At 45.8% G+C, this 13,458-nt stretch overlaps 1 protein-coding gene across 1 annotated transcript; it reads left to right on the top strand.

Annotated features, from left to right (window-relative positions):
* The first annotated feature begins 313 nt into the window (after positions 1–313).
* CLXN (calaxin) lies at positions 314–13,014 on the top strand. Its single transcript, XM_073629634.1, has 6 exons — positions 314–482; positions 2,205–2,360; positions 2,551–2,655; positions 5,828–5,979; positions 8,102–8,206; positions 12,331–13,014. Exons 1-6 carry the CDS (start codon positions 404–406, stop codon positions 12,379–12,381), a joined length of 648 nt encoding a protein of 215 aa, XP_073485735.1. The 5' UTR covers positions 314–403; the 3' UTR covers positions 12,382–13,014.
* Positions 13,015–13,458: the final 444 nt, after the last annotated feature.

The raw sequence follows: 13,458 nt of genomic DNA, 5'->3' as shown, positions 1-13,458 counted from the left end.
TGGATTTAATTAACCTTTTTTTGGGTTAATTCTCCTTTAAGGGGGGTGTCAGGGGGCGTGTCCTATGCCTACATACGTTTCAAGTAAGTGTCCCTCATTCCCATCTCAAAATGCTGGAAGGTACGCATCCAGTGTGTGATAGACTGCTGCCCCCCCCCCCCCCCTCCCCCCCGCACTCTGCATAACAAGCAGAGTAAACCAGGGGAGCGCCCCCCCCCCCTCCCCTAGCGCTCTAATGAATGAGTCCAGCACCGCCCACATCTCTCCTTTCTTCCGGATACAAGTGATATCACGGCGGATTAGTAGCTGATTGGTGCGCTTATCGCCATGGTGACGGCTTGTTGTAGCGCCCATTAATTCCGACATCCCTCTCACCGCGGAGATAACCAAAACCCGGAGCGTCATGTCCCATCCCGCCACCGCCATGACCCGCAAGAACCTCCAGAAACTGGCCGAGAGTCTCAGCCGGTCCGCCAGACACTGTAATACCCCCAACTATTATCACACACTGCTTATTAGTCATTTATTATCATTACCGGGGGGAGGGGCTATATTATTATATTATTAGTAGTAGTCCTATTATTGGGGGGGGGTAGTTTAATAGTAGTAGTTCTAGTAATTATTTGGGGCTAGATTATTCTTAAAAGTAGTAGTTCTGTTATTATGGGGGGGGCTATACTTTATTAGTAGTAGTAATAGATTTCATAATTAGCCCCCTAATACTTTTTTGTTTTGTTATTATAAAGCTGCTGTTAGTATTTAGTCATTTCATCAAGTTTATTTTTGTCTAGAGGAATATTTGTTATTATTATTGTTTTTAAGTTACTATTATTATTATTGTTACTAAAGTTTTTTTTTTTGTCCAGTTGATATGTATTGTTAGTGTATTGTGATTATTGTGTATTGTGGAGAGGTTTCCCTTTACTTTGGAGGAATTTTCCCTCACCTTGGAGGGATTTTATCTCACCTTGGAGGGATTTTATCTCACCTTGGAGTGGATTCCCTTCACCTTGGAGTGGATTCCCTTCACCTTGGAGGGATTTCACACAGCGGAAGCCGATCGGCCAGCGCACGGTACCCGATGTCCACCGGCACCCGCCGATCGTTAGGCAGAGAGACCGAACTTGCGATGTAAACAAGGCTGATCGCCGTTCTGACAGGAGGGAAGGGATGGAATTTGTGTCCCTGTGAGTCACACATTTAACCCTTTGATCGGCCCTGATGTTAACCCCTTCCCAGCCAGTGTCATTAGTACAGTGACAGTGCATATTATTATTATTTTTTTTTTTTAGCACTGATCACTGTATTAGTGTCACTGGTCCCCAAAAAGTGTCAGTTAGTGTCAGAATGTCCGCCTGCAATAAGTCGCTGATCGCTGACATTAAATGCTGGTTCACGCAGGGGTGGCACGACTTGCAGGTCGCCTCACCGAGGCGACCTGCACACGACTTCAGCGGGCGACTTGCAAAACGACTTCTGTATAGAAGTCAATGCAAGTCGCCTGGAGTCGCCCCCAAAATACTACAGGAACCTTTTTCTAAGTCGGAGCGACTTGCGTCGCTTCTATTAGAAGGGTTCCATTGTACAGAACGGGAGGCGACTTGTCAGGTGGCTAGGTCGCCTGACAAGTCGCCCCTGTGTGAACCGGCAGTAATAGTAAAAACCAAAATAAATACATAAAAATATCCCCTAGTTTGTAGACGCTATGACTTTTGCGCAAACCAATCAATATACGCTTATTGGGATTTTGTTTACCAAAAATATGTAGCAGAATACATATTGGCCTAAATTTACGAAGAAGTTTTTGTTTTTTTCAATTTTTTTTAATTGGATTTGTTTTATAGCAGAAAATAAAAAATATATTTTTTTTTTCTCCAAAATTGTCGCTCTTCTTTTGTTTATGGGGCAAAAAATTAAAACCGCAGAGGTGATCAAATAGCACCAAAAGAAAGCTCCATTGGTTGGGGGGAAAAAGGGACATCATACATTTTATTTAGGTACAGCAGTGTCGTATTGCAAAAAATGGCCTGGTCATGAAGGGGGGTAAACCTTCCTCAGGTCAGGTGGTTCAGTCACCATTTTACTTTGAGTGTTTGTCCTAATGAAGCCATGAATGTAAAAGGTGTGTGTGCGTTGTCATCATCTTCATTTATCTAACAATCAATATACATTTTAGAAAATTGTCCTTTATCCGTCTCTCACAGTCACCAAGAACGAAGTGGAATGTCTCATTCGACTTTACAACACAATAGTGGGCCGGCCGATCGATCCGAACACCAGAGGGGGAATAGACCGGAACACCTTTAGGAATATCTTACACAACACGTTCACCATGACAGATGACATGATTATGGACAGGGGTGAGTTCTAACCATGCTGTGCTGTAACACAAAGCAACCAATCAGCAGTCCTCTTTCAGCGAGCACAGAAAAGCGAAATCTGGTTGCTGTAGGTTGCGCTGTGTATGTCATTGCGCTCCTTGGCCTGCATTGATACATCTCTATTTCCATTTGTATGATGAAAAGATTTTTTTTTTTGTCTTGTTTCCAGTGTTCCGTGCATTCGATAAAGACAACGACAGTTACATCAGTGTGACGGAATGGATCGAAGGATTGTCTGTGTTTCTGCGCGGGACATTGGATGAAAAAATAAAATGTAAGCATTACAACACAAATCCCTACCAGGACTTCTTTGATTTCCCAAAGCTGAACTCCCGGGGTAGTTACTAATTGTCTCTCATACTTCCTGTCCCAAACAAAGCGAAGTGAGTGATTGGGTCTGAGATTCCCAGGTCCTCCAATGACAACAAGCGGCGACATAATTACATCATCTCCGCCATTTGAAGGCGCTACACGTCTCAGTGTAGTCTGATATCTAACATTTCAGAGTTGTCACCAGAGCACAGGGGCGGATCCAGAGTCCAATCTCGGGAGGGGCACTGCCAGAAAATACGTTTTTTTGGGGGGCAATTTATCAGGGAAGTGGCTGGTGTTGGCGCTTCAATCATCACGGCACCATGGTTGTTATGGTGTCAGGATGTTTGAAGCGCATTATTTCTATTATTACATTGTTATATATAATGAAATAGTTCAACTCACCATAATGCAGAATCAGTGGGAGCCCTGAGTGTGTCACTAGCCACGTCGCCTGCCACCAGATGGGGATTGTCACTTGTCTGCCACCAGATGCGCATTGTCACTTGCCACGTCACCTGTCACCAGATACAGATTGTCACCTGCCACACGTTGCGAATTGTCACTTGCCACGTCGCCTGCCCCCAGATGCGGATTGTCACTTGCCACGTCACCTGACACACGTTGCGGATTGTCACCTGACACACGTTGCGGATTGTCACCTGACACACGTTGCGGATTGTCACCTGACACACGTTGCGGATTGTCACCTGACACACGTTGCGGATTGTCACTTGCCACATCAACCTGACACACGTTGCGGATTGTCACCTGACACACATTGCGGATTGTCACTTGCCACGTCACCTGTCACCAGATGCGGATTGTCACTTGCCACGTCACCTGTCACCAGATGCAGATTGTCACTTGCCACATCACCTGCCACACGTTGCAGATTGTCACCTGCTACACGTTGCAGATTGTCACCTGCCACACTCTTTTTTCTAAACAATTCCAAATTTTCGAAAAACGATTGACCGATTCGAATTTTGTGTGAAGAATAGCTAGTTGTTAAGGAGGGGCCAGGAAGCTGGCCGCCGCATCCTTAACAACCCGATGACTCATCAGCTGTCAGCAGGTTTCCCCACACCTGAATGTAAGAAAAGATGCCGGCAATGAAAAATAAAGGAAAAAACTGCGTGGGGTCCCCCTCCCTTTATAGATTTTAAAGGGAACCCCATGCCAAAATTAAAAAAAAAAACAATGGCGAGGGGCCCCCCCCCCCAAAATCCATACCAGACCCTTATCCGAGCAAGCAGCCCGGCAGGTCAGGTCAGGGGGTGGATGAGCGAGCGCCCCCCCCCCCCCCACCCACTCCTGAACCATACAAGGCCACATGCCATTAACATTGGGGGTGCTCTTCCCACCCCAAAGCACCTTGTTCCCATGTTGACGGGGAAAAGGGCCTCTTCCCTACAACCCTGGCCGGTGGTTGTGAGGGTCTGCGGTCAAGGGGATTATCGGAATCTGGAAGCTCCCTTTAACAAGGGGGCCTCCAGATCCCAGCCCCCCCCCATGTGAATGAGTATGGGGTATGGTATGGAAAAGGGGTGGGGACCCCACGCTGCTTTTTTCCTTTTATTTTTCATTGCCCGCATTCTTTTGTTTCATTCATCTGTCGTTGGCGAAACCCGCTGACAGCTGATGAGTCATCGGTAGCTGGCTTCCTGGCCCCGCTCCTTAAAAACGAGCTATTCTTTACACAGAAATCCAATTGGGTCGATACATTTTCGACCGATTCAAATTTCAATCGTTCTAAAAATTTGGAATTCGTTAGAAAACTAACAAAGGAAACAAAACCAAACAAATTGCACAAGTAGCACACAAGGCGCATATATATATCATGCAGGTGCGGCTTTCATGCGACTTGTGAGGGTTTACATTGAAGTCTATGGCTCTCAAGTCGCATAAAAGTTGGACCAAAGTAGTGCAGGAACTACTTTAAGTCGCACAGATATGAACGGTACTCATTGGGAAAAGGGGTACGACTTGTCATGCGACTTTGGAGTCCAAAGTCACACGACAAGTCGCACAGGAGTGAATGAAAATTTATTCTGGCCATTGAAATGATATAATGCTCAAGTGCTAAACTGGCCTAACACTTCGGTGCACTTAGACGTGTCTAGACACGTTTACACTCATTTAGGCACATCAAGCGTTTTTTCTGCCAAAACTCTGCTGATCCTGGATGCACTGGCAGTGGGCGTTGAGACAGAAAAAAAACCCAATGTCAGTGTGTTCAGGAGCAACAGAGTTTTGGTAGAAAAAACGCTTGATGTGCCTAAACGCGTGTAAACGTGTCTAAACGCTAGGTGAGTTTAGCACTTGAGCATTCATTTATTTCAATGGCCAGAATAATTATTATTCTGGACAATTAAATGAATTAACGCCCAAGCACTTGAGATGCCTAAACGAGTTACATGAGTTTACCAACATCTTATTGTGTGCACAGTCCCCCCTTCCCCTTCATTATGTACGAGCTTATGAGGAGGAGGGGAGAGAGAGCACAGCCCACCTCTTCTCCCAGCTCTCCTCTCCTTGCTGCTTCCAGCGCAGAGCTGACAGAAGTAGTGATGCCGCTATCACTACTCCTGTCAGCCTTATAGTAGACGGAACTTGCAGCGCCCCCATCCCTACAATGCGCACTGCGCCCAGGGCAGCTGTCCCTTCTGCCCACCTCTTTCATTCATTTTATTTCAGTTCTATCAATCAGGCTCAGCATCAAATGTGGGTGTTACCTAGGGCAGCTTGCATGCAGACTGATACCACTCCATTAAACCTTTTTGATATTTGCATAACTCCTCCCAAGAGCCATCCTACCACTTGCATCAGCACTGAGAGCTCTTGAGAGTAGTACTGAGGCAGGGTGCTGTGATGTTTTCAGGGAGCTATGTACAGCACCCTGACAGCCCCTCCCACCAGCCATGATCTGCCTCCATAAAGAAGTATAGAGACCCAATGATGTCATCACTGGCTCCAAAATTAAGTAAATAACCAAATCAGAAAGCTTTTAGCCTAATTGGTTATGGCCTATGGCACTTTACTGTCACCTGAAAGAACCTAATTCGGCTCAATTCACTAAGCTATAACGCATGTGTTCACATTTTTTATTTTTTTAAATTTTTTTCCCAAAGATTGTTTTGAAGTATATGATCTGAACAGTGACGGTTACATCTCTAGGGAGGAGATGTTCCACATGTTGAAGAACAGTCTTCTCAAGCAGCCTACAGAGGAAGATCCAGATGAGGGTATAAAGGACCTGGTGGAGATAACCCTCAAGAAGATGGTGAGCAGTTAGCTACTTGTTCTGTCGATCAGTGCTGTGGTGCATGGCGTTGGGTTTATTTGTTCATTTTGGAATGACGGAGACATTTTGCAGGCCGCACGCTTCACCTGTACACTGCTGCTGAACTGGTTGGTTGGAAGCGACAAAGAGCACACAGACACAGAGCACACAAAGAGCTCATGCGGGAGAATTGACCAATCATGTGACATGCAGATTTGGGGGTGTTGCAGGGCGGGCCACCATCCTGCAACACAGCAAATGGCACCGTTCTGCAACACACCAAAACCCGCCCTTCAACACACAGAGAATGTAATCGTCAATTTTCCCGCATGAGCAGAGAGACAGGCAGAATCTGACGATTACATTCTCCCTTTGCAGATCATCGTATAATGCCTCCGACGTTCTACACATGCGCATTGTTTTCCTCACGCCATCTGTTCCACAAATCAGCTGGAGTGACGTACCGTACTGTGAATGCGCAGCTCGTCAGAGGCATTATCTGATGGGATGCACTATTCGATAGAACACCGGCTCAAGCTTCACTAGTAAGGATGGGCTCAGGCGTGTTGGCAGCTCCACGTGCCCGCACCCCGCCAGGAAGCTTACACTCCGCAGCGCTAATCACAGGCAGCAAGACATTTCCTGATCTCTGCAACCACGGATCGGGAAATGTCTCACTGTCACGTCTGAGCCCATCCTTATTCACTAGCTATCTGCATAGACCTGACTTGCCGCATGTGCTTCATTATACTGACAGTTATTCATAGGCTGTTTTCTTCAGTTTTAGTCCTCATGCACACGGACGTTTTTACAGCTGCTTTTTTGAGCTTTTTTTGCAGCTTAAAAAGGCCCGTCTATGTTAGTCTATGGCTTCATGCCCACCTAGGCGTTTTTGAGCTGCAAGTGGCATAGGCGTTTTTAAGCTGTAAAAAAAACCCAGGACCAGTGGGTTCTGAGAGACGTTTTTCAGCTGTAAAAACGCTCTAATGCTGAAAAACGCTGAAAAACGTCATTCACCAACGTTTTTTAGCGTTTTTGATCCATTGAAAAAAAAAAAAAAAAAAAATTTGAAAAAAAAAAAAACGCTCAAAAACGCTAACGCGGAAAAACGCTCAAAAACGCTATTGCAAAAACGCTGAAAAACGCTGAAAAAAGTTAAAAAAAATCACTGCAAAGATACTGGCGTTTTCATAACGTTTTTTTAACAGCCTGTGTGCATGAGGGCTTAAAGGTGGAACTAAACCCATCAATGTAACAGTTTAAAAAAAAACAGTTACATTCTCGGCATGTCAGGAATGCTAACTGTCACATTTGATTGTGCTCTCAACCAAACTGTCATACCATCAAATGTCTGGTTCATAACTGATCACATGTGCAGCACCATGGCAGTTGCAGATCAGAGGCTACAGTGGCAGCTTTCTTGGCTGAAAAGGAGAAGAGCATTTAGTTCCACTTTTAACCACCTCCCTTCGGGAGGGCATACATGGACGTCCTCCCGTATCAGTGGTTATACCGGGTTGATGCCTGCACCTACAGGCATCAACCCAGTATCATTCTCTTCAGCCGGCGAGTCCTCTCACTTTAAGAACAATCATAGCGGCAATTCAGCCCCCGCCACCCTCCGGTGCTTCTCCAGGCTTACCCCTGCGATCAGCTAGCCGGAGAAGGAATCCACCAACGGCGGAAGTTGACCATAGAAATTTATGGGAAACAGATGGTCCCTGGTCATCTCTATGACTCTCTGAGGTCCGGGCGCGTCGTTATGACGTCACGCCTGGCCTGGCAGTTGTTAATACTGCCATATACTCAGCTGGAAAGCCGAGATCGTCCTGTTTTTTTTTTTTTTTGATCTCAGGTATTCCAGCTTGGAGGAGAGATGTGGGGTCTTATTGACCCCACATCTCTCCATAAAGAGGACCTGTCACACACTATTCCTATTACAAGGGATGTTTACATTAACATTCTGGGGATTACCTACTTTTTCTGTAACATGGAATTATATGATGGGTGTATTCCTTGTAATGTACAGAGATAACTGAATGATATTTATCTGTCAGACTCTCTGCTTTCTTTGCTCACACACTCATGTGACACGTCTCCGTATTTTGTCTCCTCCCCCCAGGATCACGATCACGATAGCAAACTGTCTTACACAGATTTTGAAAAAGCTGTCCTAGAGGAGAACCTGCTTCTGGAAGCCTTTGGGACGTGTCTCCCTGACAGCAAGGTGAGAGCCAAGACCAGTATCTGTATTTTCACAGGGATAGCTTAAAGCGGACCTACACAGCATCTGAGCACCACAAGCCAAAAACATAATTTCATTCATTTTTATTATTCAAAGCAACCTCCCCTATCCATCCATGTCTCCGTGCTTTATCTTGCTGAGAAATCACTTTGAAAAACATCCCCCTAGCATTTCTGGCTGTGGCCATGTTGAGTAAAGGCAGATGATTAATGTAGCATTTACATCCTGGAATCCATCTGCTCTTAGCTCAGGCATAAAAGCAGGAGGGTGTGCTTAGCTGAGAAAACCCCTCTTGAAGACTCCTGGGATATAGGACATAAATTGCCTAGGCCTGGAAACCAGGAAGTAACTGAAAAAATAAAAAAAAGTTTAAAATAAGTAAATATATTTTCCTATGCATTTACTAATGCTAGCAGCATGATCATTAAAGTGGTTGTAAAACCTTTACAACCACTTTCACCTACAGGTAAGCCTAGATTAAGGCTTACCTGTAGGTGCTGGTAATATCTCTTAAACCTACATGGTTTAGGAGATATTTACAATTCCCCGTACGATGAGTTGTTCTGCGCATGCGCCGTTGTATATTCAGCGCATGCGCACTTTAGAAAGGGTACGCTGTGCCATGACTGGCGGCTCCCGCACGCATGCGCAGGAGTGACGTCACGCGACTCCGGCCAGTCACAGAGCCGGAGTTCGCGGCCCCGGAAGGAAGAGGGGCGAAAATGGAAGCTCCCTGCTCGTGGAGACAACGGAGACATCATGGACTTCTGTGTCAGGTAAGTGCCACATAATGGGCTACTATGCGATGCATAGTAGCCCATTATGCTTTACCTTTGCAGGGAAATAAAGAGGAAGTAAACCCACCAGGGTTTTACTTCCTCTTTAAAAATAGTCAATGTTGGTTTAGAGAGTGAAGTTCTTCTATTACCAATGCTTCTCTTAAAGCGGAGTTCCACCCAAAAATGGAACTTCCGCTTTAAGGGAAGGTGACCCCCTGACATGCCACATTTGGCATGTCATTTTTTTTGGGGGGGGAGCGGATACCCTGTTTTTAGAAAAGCAATCATCTGGAACACATCACAGGTCCCAGATGATTGTCCAGCCAGTCACGGCGCGCCGCTTGCGCATGCGCAGTGCATGCCCGGTTGTGAAGCCACAGTCGGGAAGCCCACAGTGACTATGCCGGCACCACAGAGAGGAGGGGGAGACTAGCGGGGCTTTGCCCACATCGCTGGCCCCTGGGACAGGTAAGTGTCCGATGATTAGTCAATAGCTGCAGTATTTGTAGCTGCTGACTTTTAATTTTTTTTTTTTTTTTAAGCGGAACTCCGCTTTAAAGGAGAAGTATAGCCAAGTATAGCTGCTTTGGCTATACTCCTCCTGGGGATCACAGGAGTGCAGTTTGCTCTGCCCTCTTGTGACCTGATTTGAGTCAACAACAGGCTAAAGCCCACTGTTGGCTGACATCACTGAGCCAGTCCAGGCTTGGGAAAGATCCCAACTTTACATTTGGGATCCAGCCCCAAGCCTGGACTGGCACCAGTGAGCTGCTGAGAGCCTGAGCCAGCCACTCCCGCCACCCCTCCAAAGCCCAGCGCTCCAGTGAGGCTGGAGGGGAAGAGCAGACTGACAGTCATGGCTCCCTGTTCAGAGCGGAGGGTGAGAACTGATCGATCACTGGTGCATTGGATCAATTCTGCATCCACCTAGGGGAATATAATTCTTAATTTTTTCCAAAAGCCATACTTCTCTTTTAACCACTTCAATACAGGGCACTTTCACCCCCTTCCTGCCCAGGCCATTGCTCAGCTTTCAGCGCTGTCACATTTTGAATGACAATTGCGCGGTCATGCAACGCTATACCCAAATTAATTTTGAATCATTATCTTCACACAAATAGAGCTTTCTTTTGGTGGTATTTTTATCACTGCTGGGTTTTTTATTTTTTACACAAAAAAAAAAAGAAAAAAAGACCGAAAATGTTGAAGAGAAAAAAAAAAAAGTTTTTCTTAGTTTCTGTCAGCAAATTTTGTAAATAAGTAATTTTTCTCCTTCACTGATGGGCACTGATGAGGCAGCGCTTATGGACACTGATTAGGAGGCACTAATATGGCCCACTGATAGGTGGCACTAGTGGGCGGCGCTGATGGGCACTCAAAGGCAGCACTGACAGGCACTGATTGGTGGCACTGCTGGGGCTTTAGTATAATAAGGGCACTGATGATCAGGGCCCTTATTACCTGTCCTGGTGTCCCCTGCGAGGAGATGCCGCTGATCAGCTCTCTTCACCACACACTCTGCCAGTATGAGGCAATAAGAGCCGATTACCGGCACTTCCGCATTTACATGTGAGAGGCTGTGATTGGACACAGCCGATCACATGGTTAAAGAGCTGCGTCATCGGCTCTTTAGAGATCGGGGCCGCGTTGTGTCCTAGGAACACGGCGTGGCCGCGAAGTGCGCCCTCGCGAGAGAGCGGCTGTTTTGGGGCAACGTCATCCCAGAACGAGAGTAGCACTGCTCCATCATTTGACGGTGGGCGGGCGGCAAGTGGTTAAGCTGGGTAGACACGGACTGAAAATGGTTGGTTTGGCAGGAACCGGCTGACTTTCTACCCGTGTGTACAGCTGTTTGTTCTTATGAGTTCTGTTGAATGGGCGTGCTGGAAAGCCAGCATACGATTAGCACTGTCAGCTAATTGCATTCGAGTGCTGATCAGTGTGTTCTGGTAAAGGGGTTCCCTCTATCAGAACACAAAGGCACAGAGGGAGATTTCGCCGTACTAACATCACATGTGTTGGTACAGCGATCTGTCCGTTTTTTTTTTTCCGTTCAGCTCATGAAGTGGAGGGTTGAGTGTGGACCCAGCTTTAGGAAAAGGATCATTTTGTAAACAGCTTCTGGAAAGTTGTCTCTGGAGTTGTGGGGTGAAAACTGCAAACGTAGCCAATACACAACACAAGAATAAATCTCTCACTGAGAAAAAAAGGTGCCAGCTGATGATCATTTATATCACCACATAACGGAGATCTTTGTCCTTTTACAGCTGGTTCACACGGGGGCGACTTGTCAGGCGACCTAGCCGCCTGACAAGTCGCCTCCCGTTCTGTACAATGCGTCGCTCCGACTTAGAAAAAAGGTTCCTGTACTACTTTGGGGACGACTTGCATAGACTTCTATACAGAAGTCGTTTTGCAAGTCGCCGTGGCGGTCGTGTGCAGGTCGCCTCGGTGAGGCGACCTGCAAGTCGTGCCGCTTCTAGTGTGAACCGAGCCTTATTCCCATCTCAGCTGCTCCACCTTTTGCAAAGAGAATATTACATGCACCCATTTCAGTAAAAAAGAAATGTTCATTTATTATTGTTTTGCCTAGGTGCCTGGAAAGTCATACAATCAGAGTCAATGTACAGTGGGTGCAATGCTCTGTCTCCTGTAGACGCTGGTCCATAGGGATCTACAGACCTTCATTTACAGAGCCGCAGGAGTGTCAATGGACTACAAATTTGATGATGTCACCGCATTTGTACTCTGGGAACTGCGAGTCCCACTGCCACACTGGCAGACAGGATCCATTTTTTTATTCAGATTCCTGTAACTGAATGATGCAAATGGGTGGGCGGAGCCATGCCAATTTCAAATTTGATAGGAACCAATAGGGTGAAACACCCTTGGCTTCTGTAGGAGGGCGTGACGGTGGGGGGCTGCAGACTCTCACCATGCTTTATGTTATACCCCAAGTAGGGCAATATCAGCAAGTCTGATAAAGCCCACCTCAGCTTCAGGCTGGACAACATCCAGCATCAGTTTGCTCTTTCCTCCCCGTCCTTACTTCCCCTGATCCATCCCTTTCATTGATTTGATTTCAGTTGTATTAAGCAGCTTGCCTAGGAACATCCCTACACAAGACTGACATCCACACATTAGCATTTTGACATTTGCAATCAAACCTGTCAGGTGATCTAATATAAAACAGAACATTTTGGCTGAAGCTTTAAAGCTCAGAGCTGAACTTCTGTCCCACCTCAGCATGGCCCAATGCATACTGTCATGTACATTTCAATGGGCTTTATTTGATGTATTTTGGACAATGTTTTTTTCCTCTTGCAGAATATCATGGCTTTCGAGAGACAGGCGTTTGCAGAGCCAAGTGAATCATAGATATTAACTGTCGGCAAATACATCCAAAAATCTCCATCATACCACCAATTACAGAACTCTGGAGTGGATTTTGTCTGAGTCTTTAGAAGTCGTTATGGAAGTTAATGATCAGTTCACCCAAAGTGGATTTTTTTTTAATTGTGGGACTCACTAGATTCCTAGATCTTTTAGGGGCTCCTGCTGTGACATCTCTGCCTGAGCTACTCCCACATCTGCAGTGGTTATTATCAGGACTCTCTTGCCCTGTTCGCCTTTCTTCAAACGCCCCTCCCCCATTTTAAGGCACCCAACCTGCCCTTAATACACACACATAGCTTTTTTTCATCTGCCATCACTGGCTCTTCCTATTCTGTGGTGGCAGTGAATGGTTGTCATCCCGTTAGCACTCTGAGCCCAGGCTGGTATGTTGACTGCCCCACAAAGGGCGGGTCCAAGACATCCAGGACTCGGCCGAAGCGGCTGGCCATCATTCACCTCAGGAGACTGGTAGCATCTAGTGGCTGAAAGTAATTACTGCAGGCAACTCTTAAATACTGAAGATAAATATTGCAGCGACAGCTCTTTCACTTTTAACTTATCCTTTTAAGTTCACTAAAAAAAAAAAAAAAAAAAAAAAAAAAAAAAAAATAATTATACACTCTTTACACACACACACACACACACACACACACACACACACACACACACACATATATATTTTTTTTTCTTTACCTATAAAAAAAAGTGTATTTCTGGTGCCATGCAGGTCTCCTGCGGAACTTTCTTTGGGTCTGTGTGCATCCAATTTTGGATGAACCGATTCCATATAAAAAAAAAAAAAAAAAAAAAAAAAAACTGACACAAGAAGAGAAAAAGGGAAGAGGTGGCTAATCCTAATCAAGGTCTACAAAAGCCAGTAGCCGGGTTGTCTTTCCTTAACCTAGAAGACGCATTCATCAAGTGAAGTCAGAGCTCCTGATCTTTATACTTGTTCTAGGCCACCAACTAAGGTTGACTGAAGCCAAGGGATTGGAATGACAGACAGACAACCTGCTTTTTTATAAAGAGGCTCCAGTAGCGACAGCCTACATACTTCCA

Source organism: Aquarana catesbeiana, linkage group LG05 (assembly GCF_042186555.1).
Source record: "Aquarana catesbeiana isolate 2022-GZ linkage group LG05, ASM4218655v1, whole genome shotgun sequence".
NCBI lineage: Eukaryota > Metazoa > Chordata > Amphibia > Anura > Ranidae > Aquarana > Aquarana catesbeiana.
The sequence above is the reverse complement of the archived record's forward strand: the minus strand, read 5'-3'. Positions and strand labels throughout refer to the sequence as shown.